General features: G+C 45.1%; 1 protein-coding gene across 1 annotated transcript in view; it reads left to right on the top strand.

The window, feature by feature from the left end:
* Positions 1-1,607: 1,607 nt before the first annotated feature.
* T265_06162 (hypothetical protein) overlaps positions 1,608-17,967 on the top strand; it is a gene marked incomplete at both ends in the record, with an annotated part of 36,170 nt that continues 19,810 nt past the window's right edge. Inside the window, 2 exons of the mRNA XM_009171355.1 lie at positions 1,608-1,703; positions 15,163-15,221. Coding sequence (XP_009169619.1) covers positions 1,608-1,703; positions 15,163-15,221 — 155 coding nt within the window. The remainder of the gene's footprint in view (positions 1,704-15,162; positions 15,222-17,967) is intronic.

Raw genomic sequence — 17,967 nt, 5'->3', positions numbered from 1 at the left:
GTTGTCTCCTCTTTTGCGCAACATACAGAACCAGAGACAAATCGCCATCTCATTCGGCTTGGTGCTGTTCACCGTAGTACGTCCGTTATAGTTTTGTGATAATTCCTGGGCCGCAGCACTCACCAGTACATGGCAGTCCTACGGTGTCAAATACTTGTTAGCTAAAAATCATGTATCACAAACTAGCAACGAAAGCGCGTATGTCTCAATCATGATTTTCGACTGATCTTCAGACTCTCCCGTCCTTGCACAGCTTCGTGGTCGATTACAAAACTGGCACACGACTTTGGTGTAATGTTTAGACACATCATACATATTCACGTGTGGCCACACTCGTTCGCGTCGACGACATATCCCTCCTCTCTACTCTACCCACCAGTGTATTAGTAGTTTTTTGATAGGGTAATATTGATACACTGCAGCAGTTAGAAAATATGAACAATCTTAGCTGCTTTCTATTTCGGGCTGCAGTCCACTCCGCACATGCGCTCTCTGTTGGTTCGCTTTGACCGTTTCCCAATTTTGATTCTCCAATCCAGATACGGCTATCTTTTTGACTCCCTTGAATAGCAGTAGCGAACCAAGCTGCACTCGCAATGTACCCAAGCAAACCTTTGCGCCATACTGGTCGAACTACCCTAACAATAAACGGTCTCACCCACGATATTTTTGTACAGGGATGTCCCCGACATTGCGAGAACGGTACCTCGCTACAATATTTCACCTGATTTGTTAATCGTAGCTCACCGTACCTCTAGTATTTTTCGACCGAGCATGTAACATGCACCTAATAATAATAATAACAATAATAAAAATAATACTAATGTTTATTCCCAGCTAGTGGGTAGCATACCGTCGGGCATGATCATAGTATTACAGTCAGAATAAAGGCATGACTGGTGGGGTTTGTGATTAATGGGAGTTTCCTGGAAAAGGGAGAATGACATAAACAGTAAACGTTAATGAGACTTACTTCATCACGCCTGAGGTGGTATGGGTAGGGATCCAAAATTACAAGGGCTCTTTATCTCCTTTGAAGAACATATCGGATCGAGATTTGAATCCAAAATTACAAGGGCTCTTTATCTCCTTTGAAGAACATATCGGATGACACGAGATTTGATCGGTAGGATCTAAAAGTGGCGGGCAAAAACAATACGAGTGAGGGTATGACAAAAGCTTCCTGTCTGAAACATGACAAAAAACAAAAACGCTTCAAAATGCAGGAATTGTGGAGCCAGAATAATTCATCTGGAGAGGCAGCAGAACTGCCACGACATGGCCGGCTAATTTGAACTAAAGCCCAAAACCGTCATTAGGGCTCAATGGCCTTGGGCTGTTTGGCGTACAGCCACGGTAAGCGTAAGTGAGGATGGTGAAGTGGGGTAATATGCAGTACGGACAAATGGTGGAAGAAAACTCAGATTCACAGGATGCAGTGAAACTTGAGCGACTCACTAGTGTTGCTGCTGGAACAGAGTCAAGTGTAAAAGTTGCTTGATGGAACGAGTGCACGCAAACTGTGCGAAAACTGACTGAATGAATAAAAGTCACTGGGACCTTTACATCCGACAGAAGGTTCGGCAGATTGCAATGAACGCCTCACGATGGCGGCTGGTGACAAACGAAGACTGATTATGATTGCCGGCAAAGGAACGAGTGAGCGAGAGGGCGTGGTCAAAGTAGGAAGTGAACGATTGCGGGTGTGTTATCAAACTGGATATCACAGTGCCGTACCGTCACTGCACTCAAATACACCGATTTCTGGACAGCCCCAAGACGGACGTCGTGATTGAGGTAGTTAGGCTGAGATGCACAGTCCTGTGATCAGCGGGATGTTGTGCGTTTGCCGGGGGATTTCTCAAGGTGAGCAAAACCAACGTAATTTCGCGCGTAGTATTTGTTGTTGTTGTTGTTGTTTCAGGTCTGGGATCCCTTCGTTCGTAATGCACAGATCAGGGAGAGTGGACAGCGTCCAAACAGTGGTCCATAGCGTGTATTACCACGGATCGAAGCTTGGGAGGAAGATGAAATGAGATGAGATCACTAAGGTCTGGAGAGTTATAGGGGTCATCAGACAGGATACAGTCCCTTAATAGGGGAAAAATGAACGTCTGCCACAATTTTGGCGGTGACACCAGGTGGTTGAACAAGACAGTATTCGCACTGAGTAGTGTAGTTATCAAAGTCAGTCTAAGATTGCCAATATATTTATATTGCCCGAGGCAGGACAGTTCACTGTATGTAGGCTAAGAGGCGGTGTGGTGAGGGCGACCAAACACGTAGCGACTTGGAGGGGTGTAAATTTTGAGATGGTGGCATCCACCATCACAGCGGTGAATTCTTTGGTACAATTGAGGTCAGAGGAGTCACAGACAGGTGTCCAAAAGTAGAAGTGGAGGGCTCATCGTCATGAAAAAGGGATGCAGTTCTGGAGGCCCTTTACGAGGGTCGGTGTTGCATTGGGCCACAAGTTGACATCACGGTATGGAGGGCTTGTGCGAGGAGCGATTCCAGGGTAATGGGGGTAAGGAAGGGGATCTGTGCTGCGGCGTCGAGCTTTAAAGAATAAGGCGTTAGCTCCGGTATTTGGAGGGGCGTCTGCAATTCCGATCGGTTTGGACCAGGCTACTCTGATGCCCGGTACAGAGGGGGCTGTAAAAGACTCCGGACCAGTTGACAGATTCGGTGAGCCTTTGGTTGAATCAGGTGTTCTCCGATAACTATGCGCACATGTCTCATCGGTGATATGACTTGCGCAAATTTCCGAGAGGTTGGTTTCATGAGTGGTCTGCGACTGAATCACATTGGGAGCATTTACTGGTACGGATTGGTGAACAGAATTTGGATTCTTTCGATGTTTATCAGTAGTCGGCTGTAGAAGTTTGCAGAGTAGGTTTCTTGTGGGCTTTCTTTGTAGTCTGGTGCGAGCATCTTTGACCTTTACGGTTCGGAATGTCTGGGTCGAGGACAGAAGGGCCAGAATTGTCAGCAGACGCGTTGCATTGCCTTCACCTCTGAATCGCATTAGCATTGGGGAACGCGATGAGGGTTTCGACTTTTGCAACCTTCGGGCTGTACAGACTGTCATGCATGTTACATGCTGCCTAGATGACGGGTTTTGTGCGTTCTATCCGTATGCGGTCGGGAATATTATATAGTATGACCTGTTTACAGCATTCCATACGCCGACTAATCTCCGAGGCGAGTGTGTCAATAAAGACTGACGCTTTTGCAAGGTCTGATGGATCACATTGCATCAGGGGTTAGAAGGCAGGAAGGTGGTGGCATGATACGATAGGATATCAGTTCGCCCTCCATCTTATGCACACGCGCACTGAGATTTGTCAGGCCGGTGTGTTGATGAGATTCTTTTGGCGAAAAGGGGGGAAGACGACTGCCAAGTGCGGCAGGAAGGGAAATGTCGGTTAGACTGAATGAACAGGTTGAATTTAACTGGGGCAGTCTATCGACCGGCCTTGAGGGGTGATGGGGTTGAGCGTTGTGCCTTTTTCCTGCAAGGAGCTTCTTTGGACGCAATGACAGGAAGGCTGACGGGCAATCAGGGTCTAGCGAGCGCTTAGAGGAAGATGGGACTGGTAGCATTTTTTGATTCAAATAAGATAATAGTAAGAAAGAAAAGAAAGAAGCATGAGTGGTCTGCGACTGAATCACATTGGGAGCATTTACTGGTACGGATTGGTGAACAGAATTTGGATTCTTTCGATGTTTATCAGTAGTCGGCTGTAGAAGTTTGCAGAGTAGGTTTCTTGTGGGCTTTCTTTGTAGTCTGGTGCGAGCATCTTTGACCTTTACGGTTCGGAATGTCTGGGTCGAGGACAGAAGGGCCAGAATTGTCAGCAGACGCGTTGCATTGCCTTCACCTCTGAATCGCATTAGCATTGGGGAACGCGATGAGGGTTTCGACTTTTGCAACCTTCGGGCTGTACAGACTGTCATGCATGTTACATGCTGCCTAGATGACGGGTTTTGTGCGTTCTATCCGTATGCGGTCGGGAATATTATATAGTATGACCTGTTTACAGCATTCCATACGCCGACAAATCTCCGAGGCGAGTGTGTCAATAAAGACTGACGCTTTTGCAAGGTCTGATGGATCACATTGCATCAGGGGTTAGAAGGCAGGAAGGTGGTGGCATGATACGATAGGATATCAGTTCGCCCTCCATCTTATGCACACGCGCACTGAGATTTGTCAGGCCGGTGTGTTGATGAGATTCTTTTGGCGAAAAGGGGGGAAGACGACTGCCAAGTGCGGCAGGAAGGGAAATGTCGGTTAGTACAACTGAACAGGTTGAATTTAACTGGGGCAGTCTATCGACCGGCCTTGAGGGGTGATGGGGTTGAGCGTTGTGCCTTTTTCCTGCAAGGAGCTTCTTTGGACGCAATGACAGGAAGGCTGACGGGCAATCAGGGTCTAGCGAGCGCTTAGAGGAAGATGGGACTGGTAGCATTTTTTGATTCAAATAAGATAATAGTAAGAAAGAAAAGAAAGAAGCGTTCAGACGTAGCACTCTTTCGTTGCCTAACTGCCATGCCACCCGAAGGAGGCACGAGGGCTGGGATACTGCCAGGTTGCCCAAGCCTAGACAGGGGAAATCAAGTGGCGGAGGTCGGATTCGAACCACGAACCTTCCGGTCAGTAAATTCGCGTTCTAACCACTTGGGCCATCTCGCGCAAACAACACCTGACCTTGAGATTCAAATATTGAAGAGAATAAAATCCAAACATTTGCCTACAGACCCACCATGGGACCAGGTCAAATGGAACGTTGATAAAACAATGCATAGCTCAATGATTTAGAACGCTTCCAGAGCCACCTGCACCAGAAAACAAATAATAATATTATGTGATCTCCCAGCTTGTAGAAAATACGCCAATTTAAGCATTATCGTATTGCTTCAGCTGAGCGCAGCAGGCAAAATCACAACGGGGAGGAAGTTACAACCGAAGAGGAGTGCCTAGTGAGCGGAACGTCAGCGCAGTAGTGGGAACCAAAAGAACAAGGACAATGGGCATTAGGTAAGACTGGTTCAGCGATGAACCTGGTTGAAATGAACGAAAACTGAAAATCGCTGCTGGTTGATTGAGAAATTGGCGAGGGTCACGAAAGGCAAAAGCGGATATGGAAGAATTTGAAGTATGTATAAATAGAACCCTTTGTCTCAAATACGTATACAGTGAACCTAAGCGGACACGCTGGTGTCGCTATTGTGAGAAAACAGTTTCGATGAAGGCAGTGATGATTTAAAGGCCAATCGAACACCGCAAATGAAATTGAACTTGCGGAGGGGCAAATCAAAATTGCAGCAGAAAACGGGTAATTTAAATCAGCAAGTTGCATCAAACTCGTCGCACAGGCGGTTGGGGGAGGGCAAAATTGTTCTTGTTGAAGTTGGAGGCTAGATTGGGCAACGGCGAAGGTGGAGGATAAATCCGGTATGGTGGGAGGAAATTCGTTTCGCAATTTCCATCAGCCTGGGCATTGCAGTGATATGCCATTATTGTACTGAGATGCTTCTGTTTCTCGACAATCCATTGACTGTCGTGAAAGTTGCCGTTATTGGACAGAGGATACGCACGTTCGTGGTAGTTTGATCTATGTTGGACGAGGAGGCTGACACAGACAGAATCCGGTCAATGTAAATTCACGGGTAATTCCGATTCCGTTGGAGGGCTGTGTTCTTATAGGCCGGAGACCAGACAGATTAAGTGAATGACGACTATTCGTCGCGTCACGTATGGAGCCGACGTTTGAAGCTTGGGTATAGGGAGGAATGAGGACGGAATGGGAATTGGATGAGAGAAGTGGGGTCTGGTGAGTTCCGGGATGCGGTTCCAGTGGAAACATCTAAAATAGGATGATAGCGGGCCAAGTGAATCTATGAAAGGATGGCTTTTTCTGTTGCTTTACCTAGCAACTAAGGACTAGCTGAGTTTTGGAATGCATTATGGCACAACAAATAATTACTGGTGGACTTCTGATCGGCATGCGCGCAGTACTGTCGGATAGTGTTCCAGGAGACCACCATTGTTGCTGTGGGTCGTGTCTTCTTGTTGCATTGAGCGCCAGTCGCTCAGGAGGTGTACGACCATGGCGAGAGTAGGTGCCTAATTTCGTTAAGGTAAGGACTTAGCCGCCGAAGTTACCAGCAGGAGGCTAGCATTTGAGCTAGTGGGAACGGGTGATTACGTAGCGAGTTAGACCGGGCGCGGAGGTAGATTTAGCACGGCTAAAGAATCCAAGAATAGAGTCTTTGGTCATAACCTAAACCTAAAATGTCAATTTGAGCAGAGCAGAGAGTTTTAAAAAACCCGAATGATGCAGACTGGATCTTCAGTGCACGGAATATGGATGAGTGAGACAAATATAGCCAAGCCACAGATGTTACTATGAGCTCTATCAGTGCTTTCAGTTCCGACGTTGGGTTTATAAAAAAAATTGGAAAGGTGCTGCACGATGTATGAGGGCAGTTTTTAAGCCGAATTTGCTCAGTTTCATTATCCATAGAACATTGCTGTGTAAACTGAAGGCATGATTCTTTCACAGTTCCTTTGTTCCATGAACTCCATTGTGGCCTTAGCTTTATGGATACCACCGTTTTCCAAACATTTTGTGAGCGAATCTCCTTGTTCGGTATTAACTTTCAGTGCCTCAGGATTGCCGAGAGGAATGAATTACATTTCATCACTTATGCTGGCATTGTCAACAAAGAATGGGAGCTTTCAAGCTCAGCACCATAACAAATGATCGATTCAGGTATCCCATCTTTGTAACTTATCTTTAATTGCCGCACGATGGTGATGTTTGAGCAGGGCTACTTGATCAAACTTGACAGAATTCAGAGTCAGGGCTCTAGAGACTTGCCAAAAAGCACCTCAGCAAACTCACAGCTGGTGACTGACCAGCCCCGCGCCTCTTGTATACATGTCATATGAACATTAAATCCTAGGGGGTAACCGAATCGCACTTTCCACGCTATCATCCCTACCTTGGCTGCAGGTGTGGGAAATACAGCCGGAAGGTTCACAAGGTGGAATGTCACGGAGGCAAATTAAAGAACTTGCATAGACAACGTCTCCACAAAAGAACGTGGACATGAGACCCGTGCATCATTTCCGGGGCAGAATCTTTCAAAACGAGGAAAATTAGACACACTGTATCAACGTTACACTGTGCACCCTACAACAAGATACAAATTCTGACCACACTGTTTTCAAAACAATCCTGGAACGTAGTTGGAAGGGCGTCAGTGGGATGTTTGTAGTGCGTCTGGTGAAAGCCTCCAACTGGCCAAGAAGCGGAGCTGCTCCATGAGGTTCATTGGGATTAAATTCAATGATGTATCCCATCTCACAAACTACACAGGCTTTGACCCCTTGAGTATAGTTTAGAGGTAAAGTGGTATCTCAGTGCCATTTATAGCAAAACGACTGAGAATTGGTGAAATGCGCTAATCGTCTCATCCAGAAAATACTTCAGTTTCTACAGTGACAGTCAGACTAAAGGCCGTTTGGAACTCAGGTCCCAGCGGCATTTCGGCACCGCACTTCCTGCGATGGTACCAGTTCCACACTAGACTGTTCTGTGAATCCAGCTGAAAGCCTGCGACAACCTATCTTCGATCATCACCATTCACTTCGCATTCCTGTGATCAGACAGTTTGTTCAACTGCCATGCATACAATCAACAAGGATGAGTTGGTGAAACCGGAATGAAAGATGAAACTGGAGGAACTTGGTACCTGGAGGTGGAGTGGCATGAAGCAGGAATAAGAGTCCATGGAAGAGCATTTGATGCTGGTAGTAGACGGGTAAACAGTCTGTTAAATGGGTCTGAACCGACGACAGTAGGTGCTGTGTCAGGCTCAGATAGGAGACGGAGTGATTTTGGCATGCAGTTGAATACAGAGTTGTCGGCCGTGTCGCCTCACGCATCGTCGTGTGCAGGGCGGGGAAGGATGCAAAAATGGGTGGTGGTTGTGGAGCGATGGGTGGCTGCCCAAAATGGTGTTCAAGTGGGGTGAGAGTTGGTGGGTAGGGTAGCGGAAGCGGATGGGGATCAGAGTTGGTCACTGCTCGTCGTGGATACGAGTTTCTTCCATGCACGTGGTTTGTATAACTTGATGTGTTTTTCAAAGTTTGTAGAGGGGGAGCTACGCGTGTCTTCGGAGAAGGCAGGGTAGGTAGCGGTGTAGGCGTCCTCTAAATAGGGATCTTACGTGGGTAGCATGCAGGTGGTCATGGGCATAGCTTGACGAGGACTATGGCTAGGTAACTGTGTTTTTAGGTTATAGGCTCTGTCAAGGACAAGGTTAGCATGGGGTGGAGGGTCACCGTTTTATTTATGTGACACTCAGGGTATGGTCGGTTTCGAAGACGAAAAGCAGAGTGGGAATACGAAGAGTTTGAACTGGCGGGAGCTACGATGCCATGCTTTGAAAGCAGGAGTTTGAGCCAGAGGATGAGCTTTGGTGGAGAGGAGCGAATTGTCTTTGGGCCAAGAGGTCTGAAGCGAAAGACTACGTTCTTATCTTGAACTGCAGCACTGGGTAGTGTCCAGTGAGGTACTGCATCCATCGTCCCAGCTGTGAATTTCGTTGGTGCGATTGAGGTCGTAGGTGGCATAGGCAGGTGTCCATGTGTGGAAGTGGGGGATCATGATCATGAGGAGACGATGCGGGGATAGAGGCCGTTATACTGGTTTGTGTGCCATCACGGTAGGGCGAGCTTTGGCGTGGAGCGATTCCAGAAAGATCAGGGAGAGGATCAGTGACGCAGCATTGAACTTTAGGGGATGACAGCTCAGTCTCAGCATTTAGAGGGGCAGCTGTAATTACGACCGGTTCACAGCAAGCTACAGTGATTTTCGGGACAGGATTATGAAACGCGTTCTGCGATGCTTGGCCTTTTTCCTCAGTGGAATCTTCTTATACAGAGAGACCTAATATTTATTTGTGCCCCGTTTGAACAAGATTCGTTTCAAAGATTCTACGCGGTTGCCGCAACTTTTAGGGCAGGACACCTTGGGAAGGTTTCCAAACTCAGCGCAACAATTCTTTTCATTTCGGGTGGTTGCTTGCTTCTGATCAAGTACCTGGTGCGAAGCAGTCCTAGTCACAGTTTTGCGTGAGTGTTCCAGCTGGCAATCTTAATACCCTAGCTGATAACTTAAAGTGCAGTGTTATACTCTTTTTGCGCTTGTGCCTTTCAGGTGAACGGAAGACGATGAGAGACAAGTGCAAACCCAACACAGGCAAAAAGCCTAGATTCTTTGTATAGATCCAAAAATCTGTGAAAAGTGGATTCATCAAGGGACATTGAAAACTGTCGCCAGTTCTCGTGTCCACACAAACAGGGTTCAAAATCCTCTCCAGACCAGGAAGTATTCTCCGCCTTTTTGGAACAAAACAAAACGAAATCGACAACACTTACAAGACCGATTCAAGGATTCACGGATTCACTTGCGAGGACCGCAATATGAGTATTCCTACACTATTTGTTTTTCCTAACCACTTCAGATTTATACCTTTAGCTTTCTATACGACTGATGGAAGTCTTACGGAATGCTAGCCTACAATGATCGGCTGCAGCGTTGCCCCATAATGTATCAGTAACACGTTGCTGCCCCATAACCCAACTTCCCGGCTTGAGCAGTAGCAATTTGGCCACCATTGTTAGGACGCTCGACCGTGGATATAATGGAACATGCACTCAAGAAATCTTAAATACCAAAGTCAGGTGGTACGGCCTCTGCAGTAAACGGCTGCAATCGACAGCAAACGAGAAAATTCTTTGTTCCATCCTGCTTAGACGTCCACAAGATCAAAGACAGCTGGGGATAGTATTATGCCTCAATTTGAATGCCACTAAGTTGCCGATCATGAGGGCTAGCTCAGTTCGGCCCGCAAGGAAGGAGCCAGTTTGTAGGTTGCATTCTACGGGATAAGCCGATGCAGCGCATGAATGAAATGATTTAGTGGTCACCAGTTTAAAGGGGGGGCATTAGCCGCACAATGCTCTTAGCTGAAAAATATTTTAGGGGCTGAGTAAAACGTTTAGCGTCATAATATTATATTACGTTGCGTGTTGCAAACCAAAGGCCATTCATATCTACGTTCGTATTTTTTCAGCTCACCAAATTACCCGCTGAAGCAATCATAACTCTGGCAAAAAAGTACGATGGAATTATCTCCTAGCACCGCTGAGATCCCGGGATGCCTAAATGGGGCCTAAGATTTCCGAAAGCCACGTCGCGTCCCAGATGGATTAAAGCAATCTGGCAACTGAGTTCGGAGTACCAGTCCAAAATTTTGGGCCAAATTTAGGCATCCAGGAATCCCAGCGATGCTAAGAAATTATTCCATCGGACCTTTCAGCCAGAGGTAGGATTGCTTCAGTGGACAATGAAGTATTGGGGGGCTGAAAATATATGGATGCTGACTAGGATGGTTTCTGGTTTGTGCACATAGTCAACAAACTTAAACATTTTGGTGCGAAAACTTTTACTCCAATTTCAAAAGTTTTGCAGCTAAGAGCATTGTGCGTCTAGTGGCCGCCAATCCCTCTTTAGCCCGGCGTCTATTCAAATTTGGCGCCCCTTCTCCAGTTTGTCTACCAAGGAACCATTATGCGTGCTTTCTATCATCTCAGTCGATCAACTCAGTCGATCCTTTGCTGTCTTTCCGATCATGGCAATGGGCTTACATTGAGGGCGGCTTGGTTTATGTGAGAGATGGTGTAAGTTCCACAGCAAGCTTTCCGATGCTGTTGACTCAGATGGTTTAGGTACGGCCTTAATCGCAGATTGTTTCTTATTTCATTTTACACTAGATACCATCACTTGTGACAATCGATCAGCACATTCTAATCAAGGATAAGTGCCTTTACAGTCCGCACTTGGAAATCCTCAATGATACTGTCTTACACAATGGTCAGACATAGGTTCAAATTTGTTATCCTCCACACTCCTCCCTAGCCCAGAGAAGAACGGTGGACACTGATAATGTTTCGATCATGTAAACTGTACAACAGATAGACCTACTGTTATGGGTGACTTCAGCACCCCCGCGTAGTTTCGAAATGAGGGCGGTGTCCCTTCATACTTGTTTGCCCAACGGCTCTCTCATCAAAAAACTTCCCCTCTTCGAATCGGTGAGCCAACCAGAATGAAAATGAACACGACTCCAATCCCGTCTACTTTTCATTTGGTAGCCCAGTGACTTGCGGGGACTTTTCCGGGAGAATTTCACGAGTAATAAAGACCTCAGACTTCTGACAGTCTTAGAGTGGATGCTCAAACTCGAGAAAAACATAATATAATAACTACGGGGTGAACGCTGTTATGTTCGAGAGGAAAGCCGTGCAAAAGATTTATGGAACGACCCCAATCCGTAGGACCGGTAGCAGCCTATACGGTAGAACCTAGTTCACCGGAATACTAGAAATGGTTAGATATGCTCCCTCAAAAACACTCGTATTTGTGGAAGCCCTGTGTTCGAATGCAACCCCCCTTGGCCAAGTTGTCGTCTTCTCTACTATAATATGCGTGAAAATATGTGCCAAAGGAATGTTGAGAATTTAAATCGCTAGAAATGTCAGAAAAAACTCTGCAACTAGGTGTGCTCAGTCTAAGAGCGGGCGTAGGAAATACGTCAGATGCTTTGCCACATGAACCTCGCATTGTAGTCCGACACCATACGGTTTTGTAGTGGATGATCTGCCCACGGAAGTGAGGCACTGAAAACCATTCTCAATTAAGACAACATCCTTCATCTTTTTCACGCTTGAGTAGCATTTCCTTTGAACGTAGTATTTTGAATTCTTTATATCATTTTCACAGACAAGCTCCCTCGTAACTCGCTGGCTGTTACAGCAAATCAAACCAAATCTATGCATAAGGGAGTTTATAGGCCACCTACAGTCAGTTCTGGGCTCCGTTTGAATGCCTCACTCCAGAAATGTAGCGAGTTCGTTCAGTATCTACTGTGCAGCTGACTGGAACTCAGACGCAATCGAAAATGCTCCGAATTTAACAATTTCAAAAGTGTCGGATTCAACTGTATATATGTGTTTTAAAATTTGCAGCAGAGTGTTATCGGGACATTTTCCACGAGTTTCCTCTTGTACAGGACCTCACAGCCCAGGTGGGTTGCCTTTCTTGAAATCAATCAGCACTGAGGTGGGAATAGAGCCCACTTGGAAACTTCCTCAAATAGGGTCTGCTCGACCGTAAAATATTGATCTCAGTGCCCTGCATCACTATCATGGACAGAATCTTCGGAAAAGTGAATTAAATATATAGTATCATCAACCTGTGTTATAAAGTTTAACGGGACCGCATCAAGATTTGATGACCGCAATCAATGAAGTTGAAACCAATTCCGAAAGTGGCTTAAGTCAACAAACATATAAGTGAATTCCAACCTAGGGGAAAATTCCTAGATTTCAAGTTGCGGATGAGTCATCGAACATACTGTCTTGGAAATTTCCCTTAGTCAAAATATGAAAAAACCAAACGAAATGTAAATACCAGGTCGCTTGATTTTATCAGTCTTACAAAACTTCGAAGCTGGGGACAAAGACATTGTTTGTTGAACTGAATAGTCGCTTGTACTTGATCTCCTTGACGTGACACGTATTTAAAGGGCTTTGTGGATGTATGCTATTCCCACCCCCAGAGAAGAGGGACCCATTAGGGTGACAGAAAATTATTTAGGTTTTCCACCGCAAAGTACTGCTAAGCTACTGGGATACTCAACTCTTTTGCTTCCATTTTACTTACGGTATTAGTCCAAGTAAAAGACTTGTAAAAAACAATTTATTGACTAACGCCACATACGGTTTACTGAAAGGAAAAGAAACCGAAGGGAGAAACTTGATCATTGTTTGATATGTCTATCTCACGAGAGACCGTTTGGATTGTTGTTATAAATCAAAAGAATCCGACATGGAAATTTCTGGATGCACAAAAATTAATTTATGTAGTAAAAATGTACAAAGAGCTGGAGAGGGTCGTACAAAAATTTCACACTGGATACTCCTGGAACCCTTGATGTCAAAAGTGTGAGAGCGACTACGAAAGTGACGTACGGGTTTAAAAGGATAGGCATCAGTGTTGTTCACAAATAGGCATAGTCCAGCACCTGAAGCTATGATTTCGTCGCCAACATAAGCATTCGAACCGATAATGTTCCCGACTATTGCCAGGTTGCCATGAAGCAGTAGTTTTTCAGGCTTCAGCAATGCGGGTGTTTTAAAAGATCCTGCAACAGCAGCTGCTCCACACATGTCCTGGTGCATTGTGGCCATAATCAGAGCCACTAGTATCACAAACACTTCCCTTGTCGCTCAGGAATACGTTGGTAACTTCTGAGCCAGTTGGGTCATCGGTTGGTGAACCTGAATACTCCAGGTGGGCTATGGCTCCTCGGTGACGTTAGCTGCTGCCTCGATATACGACAGCAGCCGGAGGATAGAGTACCGCATCCAGCGGACCCGTTTTAGCTACAACACCAGTATCGCTCACCTCTGCCTTGATGTAGTCAACATTGCGTCTAGCACACATGCGTTCAACATCGGATACACCCATGTCATTGCAAACGTGACAGCCCCCTCGAGACACCAGGCCATGTGGACTTAACAAAGAGAACAGAACACAATCTAGTTTTGGCAGCAGCAGCAATGAAATCTTGTGCAAACAGAAAAAAACGTAAAAATTGAACTGCCGTGTTTAAACGAACGCTGACAAAGAACATGAAAACATGTGGCTCTGGCTGGAGGTTTCCTTCCAAATCAAAAACGAAGCACCATCGTCAGTTTATGAATGTCCATAGTGTCATTGTGTGGAAGGAAATTGTAGCAACGCCTGGTTGTATTCAGCAGAATGATCTGTGGTGAGGTGGTGCTTGCAACTGAATATTGGTCACAGAATCGACGGGAAGACTAAGCAAAACTCGTCTTCAAATGCAAAACGAATACTGGCAACCTTAAATGGCGGTTCTGAATTGGGAGCAGCAATGGCCAGTGTTTTAAAAAGACTTGTCTTGGCCTCCAAGAAAATAAGGATGAACAATCCTGAACACATTCTGCTGCTGATAGGTTGCTGTAAGGCATGTTCAGATACTACTACCGGCTTCCGTGATGCAACAGCAACGCCATACATATGGAAACGGCAGTCGAAACATATAGTGGTAGTAGGGAACAGTGGAAAGACAGAATATGACACGGCCATAAGCTTTCCTCAAAAAAGATGATGATGACATATACGAGCTGTGTTCGTTACGTCCCGGAACGCTATGATTATGCTTAGCTTGGTGTCCCTTTTGCCAATGTTTACTCACTACGACAGGAACATACGAAAGAGACGCCAACTTCCGTTTGGCATGCACATATTTTTATTGACTTCGCGTGCTCTTTGCGGTGATGAATAACACTAAATAAATGCAGGTACAGGTTTTGGGTTTGGTAAAACATACAGCTTTGCAGCCAAGTTGGGCTTCTCCTGAGCAACAGAAGTTGACTTTTTCCATTTGGATTGGTATCTGGATGGGTGTAATCGCTCTTTGAGAAGTTTCTGGGAATTCGACGTAGAGATTCTTGTGAACGATTCCTGACCCCACAGTGAATATCAGCTATGGCGATTTATCGTTTGGACAATTTGCGGACAAATTCTTTTATCCCTTGTTTCCAAAAACAATAGCGCACATCATTCTCAACAAACAAACCTGTTTCAGCTTGCCGGATAGTTGCCATGGTCTAGCGAGCCCTTAGCAGAACACATGTCCTGAGCAGGTTTGGCTTGAAACATCGGGAACAATATTCTGGGCATAAAAGGTTTTGGACGATGTGTTAAAATAAACTAATTTCACACTTTATGTGCATAACAAGCAAAACAAATTTGAACAGGGGTGTGCTACGATAGGAGACGACCGAAGTTCGAAGCTCAAAAGCGGCGACAGAAGTTTTGACGTTTCGTCAATATCATTCAAAATGTTGAGTAACATATAAGTTCCTTTCACCTTTTGGATGGGAATGGTTATGCCGTCAAAAATGTCTGTGGCGACCAGAAAATCGAACAGTATATGGATTAACAGCCTCCAAGACTGAATGTCCGACTTATTCAATTATTTCAACACCAGTGGCAACTTCTTGGAGATTCTTCTCCAGGCAACGAGGAATTCCTGCTTCCAGAGCGCACGTAGGTGCATCTTAGTTGCATTTCACCGAGCTTTCATGGATATGATGGATTACCCAGTTGATAACGAACAAATCAGAAAGCGGCATTTAGCCGTAAAAAATTTGGGGCATAGCGGGCATTACTGAACGCTCTAACCATAGAACGTAAATGTTTGCAGTTTTTAAGAATAGATGAAGCGGGCGCCGGAAATTCAAACTGGTGATATTCTTGTTGGCAGTGTCAGAAGAGCTGGGAAGTCCCAATTGAGATTTCGCTCTCTAAGTGTACCTTATTTAGCCTAAAAATGGAGGAGCTTTGCAGAGCTGTTTTATCTCTACTGGTTGTGCACATCTTACGAAACTGAGAGGAGTTTTTAACCCAAGACCTACCGGATGATAGAGTGAATAACTAACCGTTCGGTCACAAGCAGCATTCCAGCAGTTTGATTAACTCGCACGAGGAGATTATCTAGCGACACTCAGGGTGTTCACATTACGTGAGTAAGTGCTAGCTGTGTCCTCGAGTGATGACATCTCAAACGGAAGTTCCACTCACCTTGTGAGATTATTCTTTCGCTGGGCTACTTATAATTTGTCGGTAGTATGAGAATATTTAGGAATTTTCCTGCAAATGAGCCCAATAAGTGAGTGAAGTAAATAAAGCAATATTCTCAAATTACTCATCATATGTGACGTATGTTCAGAGGGCAGTACGCCCACCATATCTGTATAATTGCAAAACAGTTGAACGAGTTGTTAAAATTGTGCAACCAACACCCAAACCAACACAACCAGCATACACATATTCCCAGGAAAGCCAAAAAGGTGTTGAGCCAAGAGAGAAAACAAACGGACTTGAGATTGAATTGTGCGTTAAAAGGATGTCCAAAAATGTTGACACTTTCTTGAACGCTTTGGTCTTGTTGCTGATGTGGTAAATACGGTCAGATGTGCATGTTTCTGCATGCTTCTGAAGGTCTCTAAGGATTGACCAAAAAATAAGCCAGAATCGTGCCCTCATTTTCAGGAAGTTTTCGGTCTAAGGTACCACCTGACATGCACCATTACTGATTCACCAGTCTTCCTCGAGATGCTAAGTGTTTCCAGTGCGGCCAACGCGAGCATGCCTGGTATTTCTGTCATGATTCCAAACCGTCCAGGCGGTAACGTGCTACGAATGATAGGGAAGAGTTACAATCCTTGCTACTCGCCATTATAGCGCTTTCTGTGGACACTTTCGCGGCCATACAGAATCTTAGAGCCGCACGCAACGCCGCTTTATCGCTAATTCGGATGGCTGATGTTTTTGCTTTGGTTTACAAGTATCTCTCAATTTTCCAAACTAGCACTACGACCAGAAATATAACTGCTATTCATTTGCTATCAAATGTTTTCATGTTGACTGGTATGTCACTGCACTGTGAGACCATTGAACTGCGGAAAGTTTATGAAAGCTTGTGTGTCATGAACGTAGGTATTTGAAATATGCTATAATATATATATATATATATATGTAATATACATTATACAATGTATCGATCAGCTGTAACACCCTTCAAATATCTAGCTGCTATGCCACCCGAATAAGACACCAAGCCTGAGATACCGTCAAGTTGCCCAAGCCTAGACAGGGGAAGTCGAGAGGTAGAGGTCGGGTTCGAACCACGGACTTCCCAGTCAGTGAATTCGCAGTGTAATTACTTGAGCCTTCTCGCTCCTCTATAATGCATATACTACATAATAGGATATAATGTCACCAATTAAGGCCCAGCATTTCCACAGAGTACCACAGATGCTGAGTTTCAACTTACTGTTGTCATTTCCGTGCATTCTCGAGTGGTGTGTAATGATACTAGGAGGCTGTGGATCACATTTCAATTGTAATTGACTGGAGCAGCTAGGTTTAACGTTGAGAAATCCTGTGTGGATCTGCCAACTGTTCTGTTGCCATTGATTGTTGTAAGAATTGGTGAAATCTTCCAACATGCTTGAAGAGCTTCGGCTAACAAAATTCTGCCTCCTTTGTGTTTGCAAAGATTGTTGCTTATCCCCTAACCTCAGAGAAATATTCACAGTGCTTCAGAGGCGTTCAACTTGGTTAGTTGCGACAAAACTAGGACGGTTGTAGTGTCTGGCGTCAGAAATCAGCCCTAAATATTCAAGTGTGCACATTCAAGCATATAACGTCACTCATTCCCATAAAAAGCTGCATTCTACCAACTAGTGGACTGTACAATTTGGATGTAGAGGGTAACGACCCTAAGGAATCCATAATGTTATTCAAACCTCCCGCAGGCGGAATATTATTAATTAGGTGGTGTGAAGATAAGTCAAATGTTCACAGTTAGTTTTGGTTCACCTTGGAGGTTGGTGGTAGCCAATATTGTTCAAACAGTAAACTCAAAAGTCGGGACAAGCGCAAGGCCTTCTCAGCAAAAAGGACCCGTGTGCAATTACTGAAATAGTGTACAATAGCGCGACCAATATAATATTGTTCAAACAGTAAACTCAAAAGTCTGGACAAGCGCAAGGCCTTTTCAGCACCCGTGTGCAATTACTGAAGCAGTGTACAATAGCGCGGCCAATACTGAAATGGAGAAACCAGATGATACTGAGATGAAAGAGCAGCAGCTGACAAGTCCTCCAGCAGAACCACATATCCTCACATCAGTTCATGTCTGTCTACATTGAATGGGGAATAGTTTTGACAAATAGGATGGGGAGATTAAATCAAAATGTTGGAACTTAAATTCCGAAGGCAGCTCTGT

The sequence above is a fragment of the Opisthorchis viverrini genome, assembly GCF_000715545.1.
Source record: "Opisthorchis viverrini unplaced genomic scaffold opera_v5_122, whole genome shotgun sequence".
Lineage (NCBI taxonomy): Eukaryota > Metazoa > Platyhelminthes > Trematoda > Opisthorchiida > Opisthorchiidae > Opisthorchis > Opisthorchis viverrini.
This window is presented reverse-complemented; position numbering and strand designations above follow the sequence as displayed.